Source organism: Rhinoraja longicauda, chromosome 5 (genome assembly GCF_053455715.1).
Source record: "Rhinoraja longicauda isolate Sanriku21f chromosome 5, sRhiLon1.1, whole genome shotgun sequence".
Taxonomy (NCBI): domain Eukaryota; kingdom Metazoa; phylum Chordata; class Chondrichthyes; order Rajiformes; family Arhynchobatidae; genus Rhinoraja; species Rhinoraja longicauda.
This window is the reverse complement of record NC_135957.1, coordinates 44,387,236-44,408,540: the sequence shown is the minus strand read 5'-3', so window position 1 is coordinate 44,408,540 and position 21,305 is coordinate 44,387,236. Positions and strand designations below refer to the sequence as shown.

At 43.3% G+C, this 21,305-nt stretch overlaps 1 protein-coding gene across 3 annotated transcripts in view; it reads right to left on the bottom strand.

The window, feature by feature from the left end:
- The window catches only part of gareml (GRB2 associated, regulator of MAPK1-like), a 131,748-nt gene that overhangs the window by 84,560 nt on the left and 25,883 nt on the right, over window positions 1–21,305 (bottom strand). For 2 of the 3 annotated variants that reach the window (XM_078399401.1, XM_078399402.1), the window contains exon 2: window positions 7,346–7,486. In XM_078399401.1, the coding sequence (XP_078255527.1) occupies window positions 7,346–7,486 (141 nt within the window). Of the gene's footprint in view, window positions 1–7,345; window positions 7,487–21,305 lie in introns of those variants that run through there. The other variant, XM_078399403.1, reaches the window with a different exon arrangement.

Genomic DNA, 21,305 nt, shown 5'->3' with positions numbered 1-21,305 from the left:
ATTATGTGACCTCCTGAAGTTGATGATTAGCTCCTTGGTCTTAGAGGTGTTTAGGGACAGGTTATTATCTGAGCACTAGTCCGCTAGGTTCTGCACCTCCGCTCTGTAGTGTGTTTCATCACCGTTGGTGATCAGCCCGATCACCGTTGTGTCGTCTGCAAACTTAACAATGGTGTTGGTGGCGAATGTAGGAACATAGTCGTGTGTGAAGAGGGGGTAGAGCATGGGGCTCAAAACACAGCCCTGTGGTGTGCCGGTACAGGGTGATAGTGGAGGACAGGTGCGGGTCCAGTCTCACTGCCTGCGGTCGCTCCGTCAGAAAATTCAGTATCCAGTCGCATAATGACGAGCTGAGGCCGAGCTGGTGGAGTTTGGTGATGAGCTTGGTGGGGATGGCAGTGTTGAAGGCAGAGCTATAGTCTATGAATAGCATCCTCACGTACGTGCCCTGTCTCTCCAGGTGAGTCAGGACAGTGTGAAGAGCCAGAGAGATGGCATCCTCTGTGGATCTGTTTGCCCTGTATGCAAATTGATGCGAGTCCAGTGAGGCAGGGATGCTGGATTTGATGTGTGAGAGGACCAGCCTTTCAAAGCACTTCATGATTATTGGTGTTAGGGCAACCGGACGGTAGTCGTTCAGGTTGGTGATTTTTGTTTTTTTTACCAGTTATTGTCTGGTTCTTTGTCTTGTTGCACATCCCCAGGAACATGCTCTCTCATTCCACTGGTTTGAATTCCATCTGCCACTTTTCTTCCCAGCTGGGCAGACAACTTGCACCTTCCTGCAGTCTGACATTTCCCCCCTAATTGTCAACTACACCACCCTTTTATGTATCACCTGCCAACTCATGTAACAAGCTGACAACAAAGAGGAAGAGTAATGAACTTTATTGCCTTCCATCACAGTGAGGAATGTGGAATCCACTGTGGTGGATGTCTATGTTAAATTTTATGTGGCTGTGTGCCTTGTTGCTTTGCACTTAGTATGGCTGTATGGTGACTCAAATTTCACTGTACCTTAACTGGTACATGTGACAATAAGCTGACCTTGAAACCTTGAACACTTCAGTTTCAATCTTTAATACAAGCCAAGTTGCGGAGGACTGAGCTGCATAGAACCCCACTGACAACAGCTTTTCAGTCATTAAAGATCCATCAACCATTACTCCCTGCTTCCTGCCATTCAGCCAATGTTGAATGCAGTTTGCCACTCTCCCTTAGATTTTTACACTTGGGACCAGCCAACCATGCTGCTCTTGTCAAAAGCCTTGCTAAAACCTATGTGGACCACAACAAATGCTTCGTCTTCCTCAATTTTCTTGGTTCCCCTCAAATAATTTTAATCAATCTAATCAGACATGACCCTCCCTTAAAAATCCCTGCTCAATGTTCTTGACTAATTCGTGCCTTTTCAAAAGAACATTTGCCTTGCCCCAAAGAACTGACATCACTAAATTGCTCATCCCTACACGCTGGTTTATCTTGATGCGGTACTTCTACTTTTTAAAAGTAATGGTATCATTTTAGTTGTCCTCCAATCATCTGGTACCACTTCTGTGATCAGTGTGCACTGAAAATCAAAGCTCACAGCCTCTGCAATTTTCTCCCTTCTTTCACTGTCTATTTTTAATAGCCTTATGTATTTCAAATGGTGTTCACAATCTATCATACCCACTCAAACTTCTTATTGTACTATGTTTATCCAATCCAATATTTTACACCAGTCTTCTTGCATTACAATATCAGCACCATCACCCTTTTTATGAAGACGTCTGCAAATTATTCATTAAGAATCTTACCACATCTTTCACCCCCACATCAGCATTGGTCCCTTAAAAAAAATCCTTCTCTTTGTTCTCTTATTACATTGTTAGAGTTTGTTTTTATCTTGCTGCTCTTTTATTATTGTGTTTTTCTTTGCCGCCCATTTCTTCTAGGTTCACATTTCCTTCCAAAACTTTGCACCGACCGTCATTTACTCACTGAGCCCCATCCGAGTCAGGATTCAAAAGAGCCCAATGATAATGGGAACCTCTGTTGAATAGGAAATTAAATTATCCAAAACTAAGTTGGCCTGATTATCAGTATTTAACAGAACAAATTTTCCACAGTTATTGATAAAAAAGGAGATGGGTTATAGCCAGTATGAAATGAACTCCAGATTAGAATTCTTTCATTGTTCTCGTATCAATAGGGTGCAAAAGAAAATCACAAGGCAGTTGACTGGATTAGAGGGTTTTAGTTACAAGGAGATGTCGGACAAACTGGGATTGTTTTTTCGAGATCAAAAGTGAATGAGGGCTGACCTGATGGAAGTATGTAAGATTCTGAGGTAAAATTAGGAAATCAATGGTGAAATGTCAAATGTTACATGGCATTGGTTAAAGGCGAAAGGGGAAGGGTAGCTTAAAGGAGATTTGCAAGGCAAGTTTAATTTTTAGGCAGAGTATTAAGTACCTGGAATGTGTTGCCAGAGAGGGTGATAGAATCAGGTACAATAGCAATGTTTAGGATTGCTATTTAGACAGAGACATGAAAAGGCAGGGAATAGAGGGATATGGACCACATGCAAGCAGAGGGGATTAGTTTAGATTAGATTTTTAGATTTAGATTTAGAGATACAGCGCGGAAACAGGCCCTTCGGCCCACCGAGTCCACGCCGCCCAGCAATCCCCGCACATTAACACTATCCTACACCCACTAGGGACAATTTTTTTTTTTTACATTTACAGTCAATTAACCTACATACCTGTACGTCTTTGGAGTGTGGGAGGAAACCGAAGATCTCGGAGAAAACCCACGCAGGTCACGGGGAGAACGTACAAACTCCGTACAGACGGCGCCCGTAGTGAGGATCGAACCTGAGTCTCCGGCGCTGCATTCGCTGTAAGGCAGCAACTCTACCGCTGCGCCACCGTGCCGCACTTTTGATTTGGCCGCTGATGATCTGTGCTGAAGATCCTATTTCTGGGCTGCACATTTCTATATTGTGTTGTTCTTGTAAGGAGTTCCACACTAAACGTGTCCTGCCTCTGTAGCATTCACATCTACTTGCTCAGAAAGCCGCAGGACCTTGGTTCAGATAAAATATAGAACGTCTTTTTCATATTTCCTTCAGAAATTTCTAAGAGACAATTTCTGTTGGACAGCAACGATTCTGGCTTTTGGAAATGTTAATCTCAAAACAAAGGATTAATACTCATAGTACACTCACCATTACTTGGGAAAATGAAATTGAACATATATTTGTCAAAGCCTAAATCTGGGGGGGGGGGGGAATGATCAGGGCAATTCACAGAAGGAAAGGCATGTCCAATTTCCTACAAAACATTGAAAAGAGAAAATTACTTTGTAAATGTCAAGACAGCGGTGTCAATCTGTTTAAATAAATCATTTGTTCTGCATGCCTGTGGCTCATTTTCATAGCTAGTGGTTGTAATAAATGCGACACAGAATAACTGAGCCACTTCACCATGGTTTGATAGAAATTACATTTTTGCAATCGGTATTAGTATTGGAACAAGTTTATTATTGTCAAGTGTTCTGAGATACTGGGAAAATGTTTGCAGGAGTAGGCCATTCAGCCCTTTGAGCCAAAAAGTGAGATAAGATTGGAAGATCAGGAATTCCTCCCAAACATCTGAGAGGTCCATGAAACCTCAGATGCTGAAACCTTGAGCAAAAAGCAAAATGCTGCATGAACTCAGTGGGCTTAGGCAGCATCTTTGGGACGCATGGTTAGACGGCGTTTCTGGTCGAGACCCTTCTTCAGACTGATGGAGAAAAGCCGAAAAAGAAAACTGGGGGTGGGGTAAAGCCTGGCATGTGTGATAGGTAGACCAAGGCGAGGGGATGTGATTGGCAGATGGGTGGAGTAAGTGACAACGACTAAAGATGAAATGGAGACCGAAGGGACTCAGATAAAGAACAAAGCTGGTGTGGAATGTAAAGCCGGAGGGAGGGATTTGGATGGACTGTTTAGTCTCCTAGCTCTGCAGCTAAGAGATAGAGTGTGGGGAAAAAGGCTCTTCCACCCGAGTCTGCGCCAACCAGTGATCACCCCTTGTACACTAGCACTATCCTACACACTACGGACAATTTACAATTTTTTACCAAAGCCAATTAACCTACAAACCTGTATATCTTTGGAGTGTTGAGGAAACCAGAGCACCTGGGGAAAACCCACGTGGTCACAGGGAGAACGCACAAACTCTGTGCAGACAACACCCATAGTCAGGATCGAACTTGGGTGTCTGGCGCTATAAGGCAGCAACTCTACCGCTGCGCCACAGACTGGATAAGACTATCCCACTCCCATGTTCCCTCCTTACCCATATCACTCCTTCCGTATTTGCATTTGACACATCCTCTTCTCTCCTGATCTGACATCCTTTTGTCTCATTTTCACCTCTCACCTTTGTCACTTTCTCCACCCATTGGCCAATCAACCTCACCTGACCTTTCTCCACCGATCCCTTGCCATGGTTTGTCCCACACCACCTCTCCTTCCTAGTGTCCTCCCGCTGACCACATCAGTCTGAAGTAGAGTCCCAACCCGAAACATCAATTGTCCACCCGCACCTAAGGATTAGAGTGTGGGAAAATGCTGTCTGGCCTGCTAAGTTCCTCCATCACTTTCTTTTTTGCATATGGGAGGTCCATTCAAGAGTTTGATAACAGCGGGGAAGGAGCTATTCCTGAATCCAGTGCTTTTAGGCTTTTGTATCATCTGCCCAGTGTGTTGGTGGCGTGAGCCACAGGGTGTTGCATGTGTCTAGTGCCCTGGTATAAATCCAGATGCCGCTGGCTAGCAATCTTTGCAAAAAAGGGAGTCGAGTGCGTAAGCCTCCCCCTGCCAGTACATAACCTCTGCATCGTCAAGATTCTCGCAGTGCCTCCTTGTGGCAACACATGGTAACTGGGGCCACCTTCAGTCCCAGGCTAAACTGCGCGGGGATCTCGGAGGAACTCTGGCCCCCAGAGATGCAATGTGCAGGCCCACCGGCGTGTGGACACATCCTGACGTCCATCAACCAGGTCCCAACTATGGGTTAAATAGCACCCCGCTGTCTTGTGGATAAGGCTCAGGAGAGCCAAAGGCACTGGAGCTGGAGGCCCTAAAGACAATCGGCTGAACCCTCGTGCGTCCGCCTTCCGGCAACTCCTGCAACCGAGTAGTCCTCAGACGTAGCAGCCACGCCATTCCTCTGGAATCAGCCTATCAGGTGGAGAGGGGAATGCAGACCCTGGGCAAGTTTGTATTCCCATTTACCTGCCCAGGCTCAGCGGCCAAATCAAATGGAGAGGACACTTCATCCTTGCCGGGCACAGTGAGATGTAACCACAGATGGAAAATCCCCCTTTTAGTGGCTGGATTGCCTGAGCTATATCCACAACTCTGCAATTTCTGGAGTTCTTGGGCAGAGGGTTTCCCATGCTAAACTGTGATGAATCCATAAGGAAACTTTCTATGGTTCAACTATAGAAATTGGCAGGTGTCACTGGAGACATGCTAAATTTCCTTCCCTTTTTGGGGCAGCCGAGGTGTTGGAGTGCTTCCTTGGCCATTGCATCGAGGTGGTTTGACCGAGACAAATCGTTAATGATACTTACAGCTAGGAACTTGAAGCTCTAAACCATCTCCTCTTCAGCATCATTGAAAAGAAATTTCACTCTTTCGGCTGAAATTGTCTTCAAGGACTATCACTATCTCGACCAATTGCCATTGGACTCAGAGCAACATGCTGGAATTACAACGCAATTTTTGGCAAGCAAGCTTTTCAGCTGGGGTAACATTAGTTCTTATGGTCAAAGCAAAATGCAAAGAATCAAATATCGTTGACATTTCTTCCCTTGCTACTTTCTTCTTGATTCTGTACCAGTGACCTTATTTTGCAAGAACCTACCATCCACTATAAACACAACACTCCCACAGCTCTTTGGTGTAAAACTCATTAACATTCCATGCAGGCTTTTCAATGAAGTAACTCCATACAGTATGGAGCAGGACATGAAGAAGCTTTATTCATATCAACACATATCAACTTCCATGTGTTTTCAAGCTGTTACAGTATTTGTTAATAATTAGATATTTCTTTGCTATAATGTTCTGAAAAGTAAAGAATCTGCAGACTCATAAAATCTGAAATAAAATAGAAAATGTTCAGCAGTTCTGGGAGCATCTGCAGGGAGAGTAACAGAGTTAGTGTTTCATGACACCTCAATGGTTGAAATGTTAATTCTGCTCTCTCCACATTAGCTTCCTGAATTACTGGTTTTCCACATTTTGTGATTCTAACTGCACTTTTTTAAAAACCTTACATATGTGCACAATAGGCTTAAGAGCAGTAATAGTAGTTTCCACCCAAAAAATGTCACTAATTTATTGAAGAATAAGAACAAGTGCTTCTTGCTTCCAAGATGGCGCCCAACACAGGTGACTATTTGCGTACTAGTCACAGAAGCAGATCTGCAAACTCATATTACAATCGCTCCACGCATTTAAATCTCTATTCCCACAGCAACATTTCTTACTTTAACTATGACCTTTTGAAACTCCTTTCAGATCTGTCCTCACTTTGACGCCCGGCACCCAAAGACCAAACACATCGAGTCCTGGCGCTACGAGAACTCGAGCAGCGAGACCCATTGCGAATCTACCTCTTTGATGACCCTTGGACTATCCTTAATCGGACTTTGCTTGCTTTACCTTGCACTAAATGTTATTCCCGTATCATGGATCTTATAAGCTGTAAATGGATCGATTGTAATCATGTATTGTCTTTCTGCTGACTGGTTAGCACGCAACAAAAGCTTTTCACTGTACCTCGGTACACGCGACAATAGACTAAACTGAAACTAACTAAGTATGCTTGTGAAATAGAGTTATTGTTAGGAATCTGCAAATATCAAAATTTGCTTAGATCAAACCTTGCACTGTCCAGGCTTAACTTGGAGCTGAGGATTCCAAACGTCGATATTATCCACTCAGGCTAAGCAAGAATTTATTTACGATGCAGTTCATCTGTGCATCCCTGTTTTACTTATAATATTTGCTCATTCTTTGATAGAAAAGGCTTCAACATTAAATCTGTTCCAATCAAATGCCATTGTGCTACATGACACCTGGTGATGAATTCAACAATGAAGATTGAGTGGCAAGTGATTGAGTCAGAAAGGGATGTGCCACAGTTTCTTTATTTCCTGAATCACAACAAACAAAAAAACCCATTACATTTGCTGAGATGGAAATGAATCTAAGCTCCAACAACGTGATGTATACATATTCACACACAAAAGTAGAAAGAAGCAATGTTCAAGTTGTTCACAAAATTTCCCAATTTACCTAGGTATTGTAAAGGGATGTCGATCTTTGGTCCAATCACATAGTGGCCTTCCTCCAAGCTGTGAGCTGTCACTGTGGTCCACTGCCGACATGAGTGGATCAGGAGTAGATCATGCTCAGTCAATCCTTCCACGTATTCTCCTGTAAAACAGAACAAGGAAAGCGTTGAGTTAAATCATGATAGAACAATTTGGATTAAATAATTTAAAAGGTAGATAATTAGCAAAACGATTTGGTATCACAGACTCAGAATGAAAGGAAGAAAGAAAGGGCCACAAAGGTAAGGACAGATGTCTGGGCATCCATCACAACGCTGATATAAAATGAATACAGTTTGGAAGATGCCACAAACCATGGGAATACCATTAATCAATGGAATCCATTACCTCACTCCACCACATCTCTACAAACCTCCTTCAGCCCCCATGTCTCTGCTCTTCTGAACCTGGTCTTTCTCTCTGCTCCATTTTAATGCAATACCTCTGGTCTTCATCTCAAGGATCCTCTCCCCTTTCCCTTGATACAAATTTCACCACTCTCACCACGCACCGTAAAACCCAGCGTTTCAGTCACCACTTTCCGATCTTTCTCCATTCAGTCTAGTTTATTTTTTATTGTCATGTATACCTAGATACAGTGAAAAGCTTTTTGTGGCGTGCTATCGTGTCAACGCGAGGACTATGCATGATTACACTCAATTGTCCCTGCTCAGTGCCCGAATTCTCCCTCCTGTCATTCCAAGAGCTTTTAACAAAATACATCGATAATACATTGATCAAAGTACAAAATGCACAAATCCAATGCACAATGTGAGGAACATTCAAGCTGAGGATAAAGCATTTTGCATAATAATAATTATTATTATTTCACTCTTCCCTCCACCACGTGATTGTGGATTCAAAATTTTGTTCATTTCTGAAGTATTCCTGCTGAATCTTGACTGCAGTTCATGAGTTTTCTAATTGTCCTTGGAACAACACATGCAAAAGGATTGTTAATCTCTGTCAACTAATCTGCTATGTCCAGGAGGAATAGATGTCAAATGCAAAAAATCTATCCTTGAATTGACTTAAATAAGAAATTCACCTTTTCTCTTCCTTTCCCCACTGGTTTCCATCTGCCCACTCGTGTTCCACCCATCACAAATCACACTCTATCCCATGCCGTACACACTGCTATATATTGACTGCTTTTGTGGTTTCTTCTCAGTCCTGATACAGCATCCCGACCTGAAATGTCAATAGAGCTTTTGTTTCCACAGATTTGGTTTCCAGGGTCTCGACCTGAAATGCCGACACAGAGCTTTGGCCTCGAGAGATGCTGCTTGATGCTCTGAGTTCTTACAGCATTCTGTTCTTTTGACCGCTGACTTTGTTTCCCTTGGTGATTGAGATCTAGGGCTAGCCAGGTGAGCTGGTGTGGTACATTCTGTAGATGGGACAAGCTACTCAGCTGATCTACTGTTTAAAATCACAGTGAGCCATTGTTTCAATGCTTGAGCCAAAGCTATTTGAAATGACAGAATGCATGAATCTGTAATATTATCTGTTATTAACAATGTTATCTGGTATCTTCAAAATGCTTATACACCGATGAGCCAAAACATTATGACCACGGATAGGTGAAGTGAATAACATTGATTATCTCGTTACAATGGCACCGGTCAAGGCATGGGATATATTAGGCAGCAAGTGAACAGTCAGTTCTTGAAGTTGATGTGTTGGATGTAGGGGAAATGGGCAGGAGTAAAGACCTGAGCGACTTTGACAATGGCCAAATTGTTATGTCCAGATGACTGGGTCAGAGCATCTCTGAAACGGCAAGGCTTATGGGGTGCTCCCAGTCAGCAGTGGTGAGCACCTCGCAGTGGTCCGAGGAGGGACAAACCACAAACTGGCGACAGGGTGTTGGGCGCCCATGGCTCATCGATGCACAAGGGCAGTGATGGCACCAGGATGCACTGTGGGAAGACGACAAGCCGGTGGAGGGAGTGTGATGCTCTGGGCAATGTTCTGCTGGGAAACCCTGGGACCGGCCATTCATGTGGTTGTCAATTTGACATGTGTCACCAACCTAAACATCGTTGCAGACCAGGTATACCCCTTCATGGCAATGGTATTCCTTGATGCCAGTGGCTTCTTTCAGCAGGATAATGCGCCCTGCAACACTACACACATTGTTCGGGAATGGTTTGAGGAACATGATGAAGTATTTACGATGTTGCCCTGGCCTCCAAATTCTCCAGATCTCAATCCAATTGAGCATCTGTGGGATGTGCTGGATAGACAAGTCCAATTCACGGCGGTTCCACCTCGCAATTTACATGACTTGAAGGATCTGCTGCTAATGTTTTGGGGGCAGATACCACAGGACACCTTCAGGGGTCTTGTAGAGTCCATGCGTCAGCGGGTCGGCGTTGTTTTGGCGGCACACGGAGGACCAACAGCAATATTAGCCATGTGGACATAATGTTTTGGCTGATCGGTGTATGTACCCCAATTAGAAATAATGATCAAGGTTAAAAACCCAGAAAGTGAAAAGTAGGATAAAATGGTACGATGTGTATTTAGATTTATTTCTCAAGTTTAATCCACAATTTTACTCATGGCTCATAGGAGTCCGAAGTTTAAATTTCAATGCAAATTCTTCTCTGGTTCCTCATCATACATAGACACAAAGTGCTGGAGTAACTCAGCGGGTCAGGCAGCGTCTCTGGAGAAAAGGAATAGGTGGTGTTTCGGGTCGAGACACTTCATCAGTCTACATCTTCAGTGTAAACCAGCATTTGCGGTTCCTTCTTGCACACAGCTCACTTACACCCAGTTCAACAATTCTCTGTACCTTTGCAATAATCAGTTATAGTAATCCACTGCAGATGTACAATGCTGCAAGAACCTTTAGTTGGTCTAAATAAGATCTTTGGTGTACTTTCAACTTCACTCACTTGGGCCAGCCCTATGTTCACCTTTCTGGATCACTAGCACTCTAAGCCTCGTTAACTCTCTCCCCTGGTCATCAGAAGCAAATCCACCAAAAAATTAATTCTGACCAGTATAACAGCACTGTTATACTGAACCTGCTGAGAGCAGTCGGGCTGGCATATTTTCTACAAATCAACGGTACTGCATTAGCCGCGGGTGGCCTTTGGGACCTAGAGCTTGTGAAAGGTGTGACACCAGCTCCAATTATTTCAGAATTCAATTAATTTAACAATTTTTAAACACAAGAAACTGCAGATGCTGGAATCTTGAACAAAACACAAAGTGCAGGAGGAACTTAGCAGGTCAGGCAGAATCTATGGAGAGAACGGACAGAAAGACAGCATTCTGGGTTGGTACCCTCCTTCAGACTCTCAAATGAATTTAACAGTTTCAGAGAAATAGGTATTTCAATCTTGTATCCCATATTTCTTGCAGTTTCTTTTCTCTCTCTTCTGAGATTCAGATCCTTTTGTTGTCTCCTACACAGCTCCACCGAACATATCTTACAACAGTCAGTGATCTTCACTACCTTCCCCAGCTGCCTGACCACCAAGTGCATCATTCACTTCCGCCTCATCTCCACATTTACAAATATGCAGAATGTTAAATGATTGACATGTGAAGTGTAATACAGATAAAGCCGAGGAAGTGCATGAGTTGTGACTGGAGGCAGTTTGGATGAACAAATGGATCTTGAAATACAAGTGCAGCAAACAGTGAAGGTTGTACCACAGATTAGTAATGCCATAAGAAAAGCAATCGAAGCATTTGAGGATTACTTTTGGAGAGATCGAATTGAAAAGTAGGAATTAAAACAAAAGGTTCTAGAAACACTCAGCAGCTCAGGTAGCGGCTACAGAAACAGAAACCGTTAACATTTCTAAGTCCCAATGGAAGGTCGTCAACTCCGTGAAAGATGCTCTTTGTACCTTGTTGATCTCCCAGCCAAGTGAAATGTCCTTCAGAGAATGTTGCCAACTGGCCCACTCCAGACAGCAGGAGTACATGCTGAAGGACGCACTGAAGCTTGGTGCAGCCAACGCCAAGGCTATGTGAGGGAGAACCACAGTCTCGAGTACTTCCACTGCTGGACATTGGTGGATAAGGTGTGGTGGAGATGCCCCTCAAACGTGGGAAGCAATATCACCCCCAGGGGGCCACATGAGTGGCAAGGATGCTGGGTATAAGTATGGTTTTGGGAACACTACCAAATACAGTATAGCACTCCCGAATGGATGTATAGGCATGGAGAATGTCAGAGGAATTTTGCACGGTTCTTGTTGTGCACAGATTTTTTATCCTGAATAAAGTTTAGTTTGATTTTTTTGGAAATTTTTATTCCAAGACTTTAATAGAACCGGCTTCAGTGCCCTGGCCAAGACCACTGAAAGTTACCAGATTTGTTGTTCTGTACCGTACTGCTGTTGGGAGGAACTCACTGGATTGGTCAGGTCCCAACACAACTGTGACTGTGCTTCCATCATTCTGTAAAAAGGTCTCGAGGGCAGTGAAAGATGTGACACATGCAAATTATTTCTTTTTTCCCACCATGATAATGACCTCTGTAAGACAGTGAAGGGGAGAATGAACTATCTTTTAATAATTGACGTAAATCTCATTGTCCGTGACGCAGTTGACAAACATTTGGCAATAGAGGCAGAAATAAAGGGTGTGCCCTTTGGGGAAACAGTCTACCGGCCTGTCTGTCTGTCAGGAGCAGGTAAATCCTGGATTTTCTATTTGGACAAAACCCCAATCAGAATTTACAATAGACACGATTTTCCTCAAACTGAAACAACATCTTTTGGGATGCAGGAACCAGTCATTTGCTGCACATGTCCAACACCTACACTAGCTTAAGAGGCTGGCTGTCCAGCGAAACAAATGTGTAGCAGGAAAGCTAATAAACATGTTACTATCAGAAGACACAGCCAGAAATTCTCAGATGCAGCTGATGGACTATTCCAGAAGGCAAGAATGCAGAAGTGATGCATCCCTTCTCAACATCATGTGTGGGTTTTAAAAATATATACTTTTCTACAGTCAGAAAATTTACAACGCAACAATGCAGGACTTCTTTCATTAAGTCAGCATGTATTCAATTTTTTCCCCTCAAACAAACCATGGTGGAAGGACCCTGGATTCTGGCCTTTCCCCGCAGAGTCTTTGCAGCAGTTATACCATGCTTCACTGTGTCCCTCATCAAAGAGGATGGGCCAGTCTGCAATGTCCGGCTGTGGTCAAATACTTGCGCTGGAAAAATCACCACATTTTGGAGAGACCAAAGAGCGTCTTTCACTTGGTTGATGATCTTGCAGTAGTGGGTGATGTTGACCCTGAGAACAGCCCGTAGGAGACAATGTTCTATGTAAATCAGCTCCTCGGACCACGGCATCCCTTTCCAGACATTCCTTTTACAAGACAGGTGGCAGATTCACCTTCACCGGAGCCATCTCAAAGGAAGTATGCCCCAACTGTGCATGAAGTATGCAAAAGGAAGCTTGCCCCAACTGTGCATGAAGGATCTGATGGGAAGGCCCCTCTCACCTGCAGCCAGGCAATTGTTGAAGAGCGGCACAACATTGTCCATGGGCGGCATAGTGGCGTGGCGGTAGAGTTGCTACCTTATAGCACCAGAGACCCGGGTTTGATCCTGACTAAAGGTGTCTGTACAGAGTTTGTACATTCTCCCTGTGACTGCTTGAGTTTTAGTTTAGTTCAGAAACACAGTGTGGATGCAGCCCTTCGGCTCACCAAGTCAGTGCCGGCCAAGTTCACCCGTGCACTACTTCGGTCCTACACACTACGGGCAAGAGAAAAAAAAGAGAGAGAGCGAGAGAGAGTGTGTGTGTGTATACACTTTGCCACAAACAGCAGGGAAACAACAGATGAAAAAATGACCCAAGCCGTGTAACACAGTCCAATGAGCAACATAGGGGGAACCAGCAGCAGCCTCTCAAGAACATATCGCCTGACATCTGTGATGACACGACTCTAGTGCTGCGTTCAAGGACTTAAATTCCTTTCAACAGTCCCCAAGAAGCAAAAAGGGTCCTCCATACTCCTGTTGTTCGTCTGCATAATTTTGCTTTACTCATGTCCTTCTGGTCATAGATCATGCAAATGCAGACAAATGTCATGAAATCATTTGCAGACCCACAAGCAGCCATCTGAATTTTACTGCATGGCACAATAACCAGAGGTGACACTCGATTTTTACAGTCTGATTGCGAGTTAGCGTGACACAGGACTGACAGCTTCTCACTGTATCTCAATACACACAACGATAATAACTCAATACCAATACCAGCTGGGAGATGCAAGGGCTGAAGTGCTCTGAATGGGGGTAGAGCTCCTCAAACCCATGGGTACAGATGCAAAGACAGAAGCCTGAATTTAACATCTCACAAGAATATTTGAATATCATCTTAGATTACACTTGACACTGAAGTCACATCAGATTTCAGTTTAGAATATATTCAAACTTTACACTGTTGTTACTTACAGTTTTAAGCTGTAAATTGGACACCCTTTCAGAATTTGGATTAAAAGGGATTAAAAGTACCATTAGCAAATTTGCAGATGATACAAAGCTAGGTGAACTGTGAGGAAGATGCTATGAGGTTGCAGGGTGACTTGGACAGGTTGTGTGAGTGGGCGGATGCATGGCAGATGCAGTTTAATGTGGATAAGTGTGAGGTTACCACTTTGGTGGTAAGAATAGGAAGGCAGATTATTATCTGAATGGTGTCAAGTTAGGAAAAGGGGACGTACAACGTGATCTGGGTGTCTTAGTGCATCAGTCACTGAAAGGAAGCATGCAGGTACAGCAGGCAGTGAAGAAAGCCAATGGAATGTTGGCCTTCATAACAAGAGGAGTTGAGTATAGGAGCAAAGAGGTCCTTCTGCAGTTGTACAGGGCCCTAGTGAGACCGCACCTGAAGTACTGTGTGCAGTTTTGGTCTCCAAATTTGAGGAAGGATATTCTTGCTATTGAGAGCGTGCAGCGTAGGTTTACTAGGTTAATTCCCGGAATGGCGGGACTGTCGTATGTTGAAAGATTGGAGCAACTAGGCTTGTATACACTGGAATTTAGAAGGATGAGGGGGGATCTTATCGAAACATATAAGATTATTAAGGGGTTGGACACGTTAGAGGCAGGAAACATGTTCCCAATGTTGGGGGAGTCCAGAACCAGGGGCCACAGTTTAAGAATAAGGGGTAGGCCATTTAGAACAGAGATGAGGAGAAAAAAAATCAGTCAGAGAGTTGTAAATCTATGGAATTCTCTGCCTCAGAAGGCAGTGGAGGCCAATTCTCTGAATGCATTCAAGAGAGAGCAAGATAGAGCTCTTAAGGATAGCGGAGTCAGGGGGTATGGGGAGAAGGCAGGAACGGGGTACTGATTGAGAGTGATCTGCCATGATCACATTGAATGGTGGTGCTGGTTCGAAGGGCCGATGGCCTACTCCTGCACCTATTGTCTATTGTCATTGCAAACACAGGGACAGATTGAACAAACTAATTCACTGCTTTGCCGAATGCACTTACAGTCTCAACACCCCAAGTCAAAATGTCCTTGCAGCACTGATCATTATCAACACCTTATTACCAAGCAGAAGAGAGGAGCTTTAATAATACGACAGGCATTTAACAAGCGTGAAATTGCAATCATATGTATAACCCGCCATGCCAAGCAACTGCAGAAATCGCACAGGCAGAGTTTCTGTTTCCATGATAAGAACAACATACCAATCGCCCATTGCGATGCACACTATTTAGCCAAACTGAAGTTTTATAGATCCGAACATTTATGCAGGAGCACTTATAGAGTTTGACAAGCTGCAACTGGTAAACACAAAGCACTGGTACGCTTTCCATTGCTGGAGCATCCACACTACATCTCAGCATCAGGGAACAGAACGGACAGGTGACATTTCAGGTCATGGCCCCTCTTCAGACTGATGGAATGTGGGAGAAAGCTGGAACAGAGAGGTGGGGGCTGGACAAACCCTGGGAAGTGATCGGTGGAGACAGGTGAGAGAGGGTTTGTTTGGCAAATGGATGGAGTATGTGATAAAGTGGTGTCAGATAAGGAGAGAAGAAGAATGAAATGTAAAAGCCAGAGAGGGATATAGGTGGAACGCTCCTGGAATTCACTGCAGAAAATGATAATGGCTGTTGCCTGGGCAAAGGGGTAATCAGGCCATCACCTCCTCTCTCATTGTGTAGGAAGGAGCTGCAGATGCAAGTCTGAAGAACGGTCTCGACTCGAAATGTCACTTATTCCTTCTCTCCAGAGATGCTGCTTGTCCCGCTGAGTTACTGCAGATTTTTGTGTCTATCCTCCTTTCTCATTGCAGTTCTGAAATAAAGAGTTCTCCGCCTACCTTCACAAGCACACTATTAAAGAACCACCACTGATTTAGATTTTTTTTTAGAGATACAGCGCGGAAACAGGCCCTTTGGCCCACTGGGTCCGCGCCGCCCAGCGATCCCATTAACACTACCCTACACACACTAGGGACAATTTTTTTACATTTGCCCAGCCAATTAACCTACATATCTCTATGTTGGAGTGTGGGAGGAAACCGAAGATCTCAGAGAAAACCCATGCAGGTCACGTCTCAATGCCTTTCCTCTTACTGTTTATTTCCCGGTGCTGGCTCGAAGGGCCGAATGGCCTACTCCTGCACCTATTGTCTATTGTTCTTGGTTTAGGGGGCCAAAACTATGCAGTTTTCCTGATGTGGCCCAACCAGCACCCTGTGCAATTACAAAAAACCTCCCTACATTTAAATTCCAACCTATTTGCAAAGAAGGCTGAACTGCCATTTCCTTTCTTTCCTACTTGTTGCACCTGCTTGCTAGCCTTTTCTGATTTAAAAAAAAACCCCACTTGGATCCTCTGTATTCAATTCATTTGCCTCTCACTATTTATATAGTAATTTGCCTTTTAATTTCTTTGACAAGTGCATGACCTCACACTTCCCCACTTTAAATTCCAATTGCCAATCTCACTCACTCCATCCATCCATCCATCGCCTATGGCAGCATCGCAGTATTCTTATCACAACGTTCCCTTCCACCCAGTTTTTTTATCTTCATTAAATTTGGACACCTTACACCCTGTTCTTTCCTCGAGGTAATTAATGTAAATACAACTGCAGGCCAAGAACTGATCCCTTTGGTATTCCACAAGTTACCTCATTCCAGTCTGAAAAGGACCCTTTTATTCCCACTCTTTCCAAGAGACAGCCAGTTTTCAATCCATGCTAACACACTTCCACAAACATCTCTTACATGCTCTCTCATCTTTATATTAGGCAGACTAAAATACACCGCAACATGACAAGCCTTCATTGCAAACCAGATGGTTTAGTTTGCAAATATTTTAACGAATAAAATATAGTTTATCAGCTTAGTCAGATTTTCCCACATTCCAAATTCCATGGAAATAACAATGAAATAAATGCAATAGCAGACGGCAGAAGCTCTTCCTCCACGGCAGCTATTCCGAACCAACTGGTCATCTTTTCCTGATACAGGTTACAGGCATCTGCTCTGGTACAAGAGAAAGTGAGAGCATAGGAGGGAGATCACCCTCTGATTCTTCATCTGTGCACATGTTGAGTTGTCGATCAGATGCAGATGAGGGTGGGGCGGGGGGATAACACATTTGTATTTAACACCATATCCCTCATGACCTCCAGAACGGGTTTCAACTGTCTTGCTCCAAACTTACTATGAATTGCCTTTGGAATTTTACTTATTTTTCCCTCTTTCCCAGAGGATAACACGGACAGAAGAGAGTCAGATGTATTCCGATGAAGAATCCAGTATCGGAACAGTTGGATCGGTCAGATGATCCAAACCATTTATTTTCACATGTTTAAAATGAAATCACATCCAATCCTTGGATACTCCACACATCCACCCAGAATAAAAAAGTCATAAAAATTACATTAGAAAATTAGTTACACGTAATCTGCCAACTGTATCTGTGGTAATATTTGTACCTCACGAATACGACACCAACCAGTTAATAATGAAAATATTAGATAACATAGTGTGGGATAAATGATAGCATAAATTGTTCCAACGTATTGGAACATTAACTATACGGTGGTGCTGGCTAAGCCTGATTATAAATCTAGCAGCCCCTGGTTATAACATTAGGAGTCAAAGAAGCATATGCTGCATCGCCCTGGGAGTTTGTTGCATTGTACACTGGGAGGCCAGCGGAACTCCCACTCAATTTCAGGGCCAATAATCTGCAGCACTTTCTGCATCTGTTTTCTCGTGGGCTCTTAAATTATCATTCGAGACAAGTCCTGAATTCGGCACAATTACAAACAATTGTGTGGAATACCCATCACTTGATTGCCATTAGATTAGTTGAGAATGAAACAGCTGAAATTTTTCAGAAGCTGAATGACATGCAATTAATTTACCTACCAGATGCATAATTTAAGTGTTAACTTTCAGACTTCACCCTTCGATAAGTGCAAGAACAACACTAACCAAGTGAAAAGAGTCCCAAGTGTTAAATGGATTCTCCTTTATTGCAGTCAAAACAATGACAGGCCAGAGATCCAATCCAGCCTTGTGTTGCATCAACACCGCGGTCCTGAGAGCACTTGCCAATTCCCTGTAACTAACCCTACTGTTTTCTATTTACTCATTCCTCCTTTTTCCCACATGCCTCCACTTGATCACTGTTGCCTTCTTTCACTTTTTTCCATTCGGCTTCGCTTCAGTTTCACAGTTGCCTTCTTTAATATTTCCAGATCCTCTGACCCAACAGCTCAATGTGCTCCGTCCCCTTTCTCCACAGGTATCTCACTTTTCTTTCTCAAGACTGCTCTGGTTCCTACTGCTGTCTGCTCATGAAGAGTCACGAGAAAGACCCTGATTGATTGATTAATTAATTATCAGGGAAAGGCTCAATGAAAATGCTGAAAGTATAACTTCATTTGGGTACTGAAACTAATCTACAACCACAAATGGGATCCAACCAGCTTGAAAGCACAGGGAGCCCATCTCTTGAAACTGGCCAGATCACAGTTGTGTTTATAGATCGTGACCCATTTGGAAGTGGAAGGGAATCATAAATTAGCCTTCACAATGAAAGAGACTTGTAGCCATACAACGATCAACAAAGTTTAAAATTCAAGTTAGAACACGAGACACCTACAGACACCCCTCATTGAGAAAGTTGCAGTCTTTATGCAGCAGACCCAGTGGAGTTTCTTGTCATTGATGATCCCAAAGAAACTAATGGCATGAGAGTGCATGAAGAGGTGGTTAGATTATCTTATACTCTTATACTGGAGTTGGTGATTTTTCACTGACAGGAGCCAAGCAATGTTACTTGCCACATTTCCACCTCTACCCCTCCCCCCAAACAAACCACTGATGATCCCACAATCCTTTTACAAGCAGAGCCGGTCATTTGAAACAAATGTGGCCCTCAAGCTTTGCCATGGTCAGTTACTGAGAAAGATCTTCAGCCTCGTCTGATATTAAGTGCTCTGCATCAAAGCACAGGACACATGGCAAGGTAGACACAAAATGCTGGAGTAACTCAGCGGGTCAAGCAGCATCTCAGGAGAGAAGGAATGGGTGACGTTTCGGGTCGAGACCCTTCTTCAGACTGATCCATGGCAAAACACATGGCAAACCTGATTGAGAGAAACATGAGCTAACAACCAACAAGACAAACACATGCGTCCACACAATCAATCAGCAGAAATGCCATCGATGATCAATCTGTGGAAATCAGCATTTTATTTCAAACAAGAAATATAATACAAATTTATAGCAGCAGCCATCAAAAGTCAACCAATTATTCCAAATTTCCCTTCATACAGAGTAATCACTTGCATTTTAATAAAGAAAATATATTCTAGATTGTTGTTTGCAGATAGTCATCAACCAAGAGAGCCCTTGAATGGCCATGACTTAAGTACCTTGGATATCTGGTCGTATATATTTTATCCATCTAGCACACTCTTACTTTTGGATATTAATTTGTAATTAGCTAACACAATCCTAGTTTATGCAATGAAGGGTCTCGACCCAAAACGTCACCTATTCCTTTTCCCCCGAGCTGCTGCCCGAGCTGCTGAGTTACTCAAGCATTTTATGTCAATCCTAGTTAATACCATCTGAGGTTGTAGGCTCAAAACAGTTACTGATGATGTTACTGGTAACCGAATTTAACTCTGAAGACTCAGTATGTGAAATCTGAGCTGTGTGCATAATCTTGTTAAATGTACATTTGCCTTGAAGTACTTTCAAACACGGTTCATTTGGAGGAGAATTTTGGCACGTCACCCTGTCAACCTGGAGAACTGCGAGTGGAAGGAGAAACTTGAAAAAGCAAAACAAAGAAAAATGACCTGCAAGTGAATCCTCCCTCTCTCCCAACTCCACTCCCCTACATCCAACAAGAGAAACAATGTACAAATGTACGGAAAGCACTCATCTGCTCAGCACACATCCCCTATGCTGAGTAAAATCAAAATACATTTTACTTTTTATCCAATTAGAGATAGCAAAGTACAGACATCTGGCTCTCTGACCAAGGGTTCGTTAAGTCTCTAGTGTAAAGACTCTATACCTTGAATTCTTTGTTTGATCATAAATTTTGTTAACAGTCTGTCACAACAGTTGTTACAAGGTTTGATTCATGTTCTGAAGTACTTTTAGTCATTTAACAAAGACGTGTGAAAAGCTCAGATTTCCCATGCCCGATTCTTCAGAGTTTAAATTCAATTACCAATAAGCACATCTGCAACTATTTTGTGTCTCCGCCAGCAGTTTTCAGAAGCTATTATTGTGCTAAATCTGGGCTAATTGGCTGGAAGTGAGGGGGGGAGGAAGGGGGTGACAGCTATTGGAAGTTATCCTTTGTCCAGTTACCTCCAGTGCAAAGCTCAGTTTCCCAAGGGCAGCATTTTAACAGCTGTTTAATACATGTGCAGATGTGCTTTCGTGTAATCTAAGGGGACTCCTGTATTCTGGATAATAGATCTCACTAGTTCTCAATTGAGTGCAAAGCTTTAAATTACCCAGATTTGAGTGCACTTTTAATAAATACAATGGCAAAAAAAGACTTAAGTTCCATTTAACAGCAATCAAACACAATGTGCATTTTCACTTTAAAGATAATGAAAAATGCATGGCCTTACAACATGAAATATCTGAGAAGTACTTTACTTTAGAAAAACTTCAGCAAAAAATGGAACATATTCTCGTAAGTTTTGAAGTGAATGCTTTTTATGTATAGTTTGGCCATTTTGAAGGTACAAAGTCAAGTAGGTAGCAAGCTGACTTGCATTGCAAACAGTAGGATATTGGCTGGGGAGAGGAGTGCAACTTGCCACAGTGCTCACTCCTTCACACAGCGAGTTTCTTGGTTCCAAACACTTGTCCACAAATGAGAGAGAGAGAGACAGCAGTGGCATTGCAAAGTGGCAGTGAGCAGAGGGTTTGGTGCACGCGGCTGTGTGACTCTACGAGTGCGAAAATCCACGAGTTTGGTGACATGGCCACAGTTTCAGGTAGTAATGTCACTCTGCTTTAAAGTGTAAAGTGACAAGGGACACTGATGAACCCGACAAGAGCTGCTTCCAGGATTTGATCAAGCCATGAATAAGGAATGGACCTTCCCAGACCGCGTGTGGGAGGAAGCAAACTGCACCCAACGTCCCTGGCCATCGATGACGAGTTTCCACCCGTCTAACTCCACAAAACAAAAATGTACAAGAAACAGGAAGAGTGTTTCGGAAGCTGAAACCATCTCCAACTATCACTTAGAGATTACCACCATAAATGAAAAGTCCTGATCATCTTTCTGCAATGTTGTCGGACTTGTCGACAAATCAGCTGCAGCTTGATGAAGTTCATTCGACAAGCTATGTTGGTCTGTAATGTTGGCCTTCACCAACTTCTGTTGCAAGATAAAGGAGCTT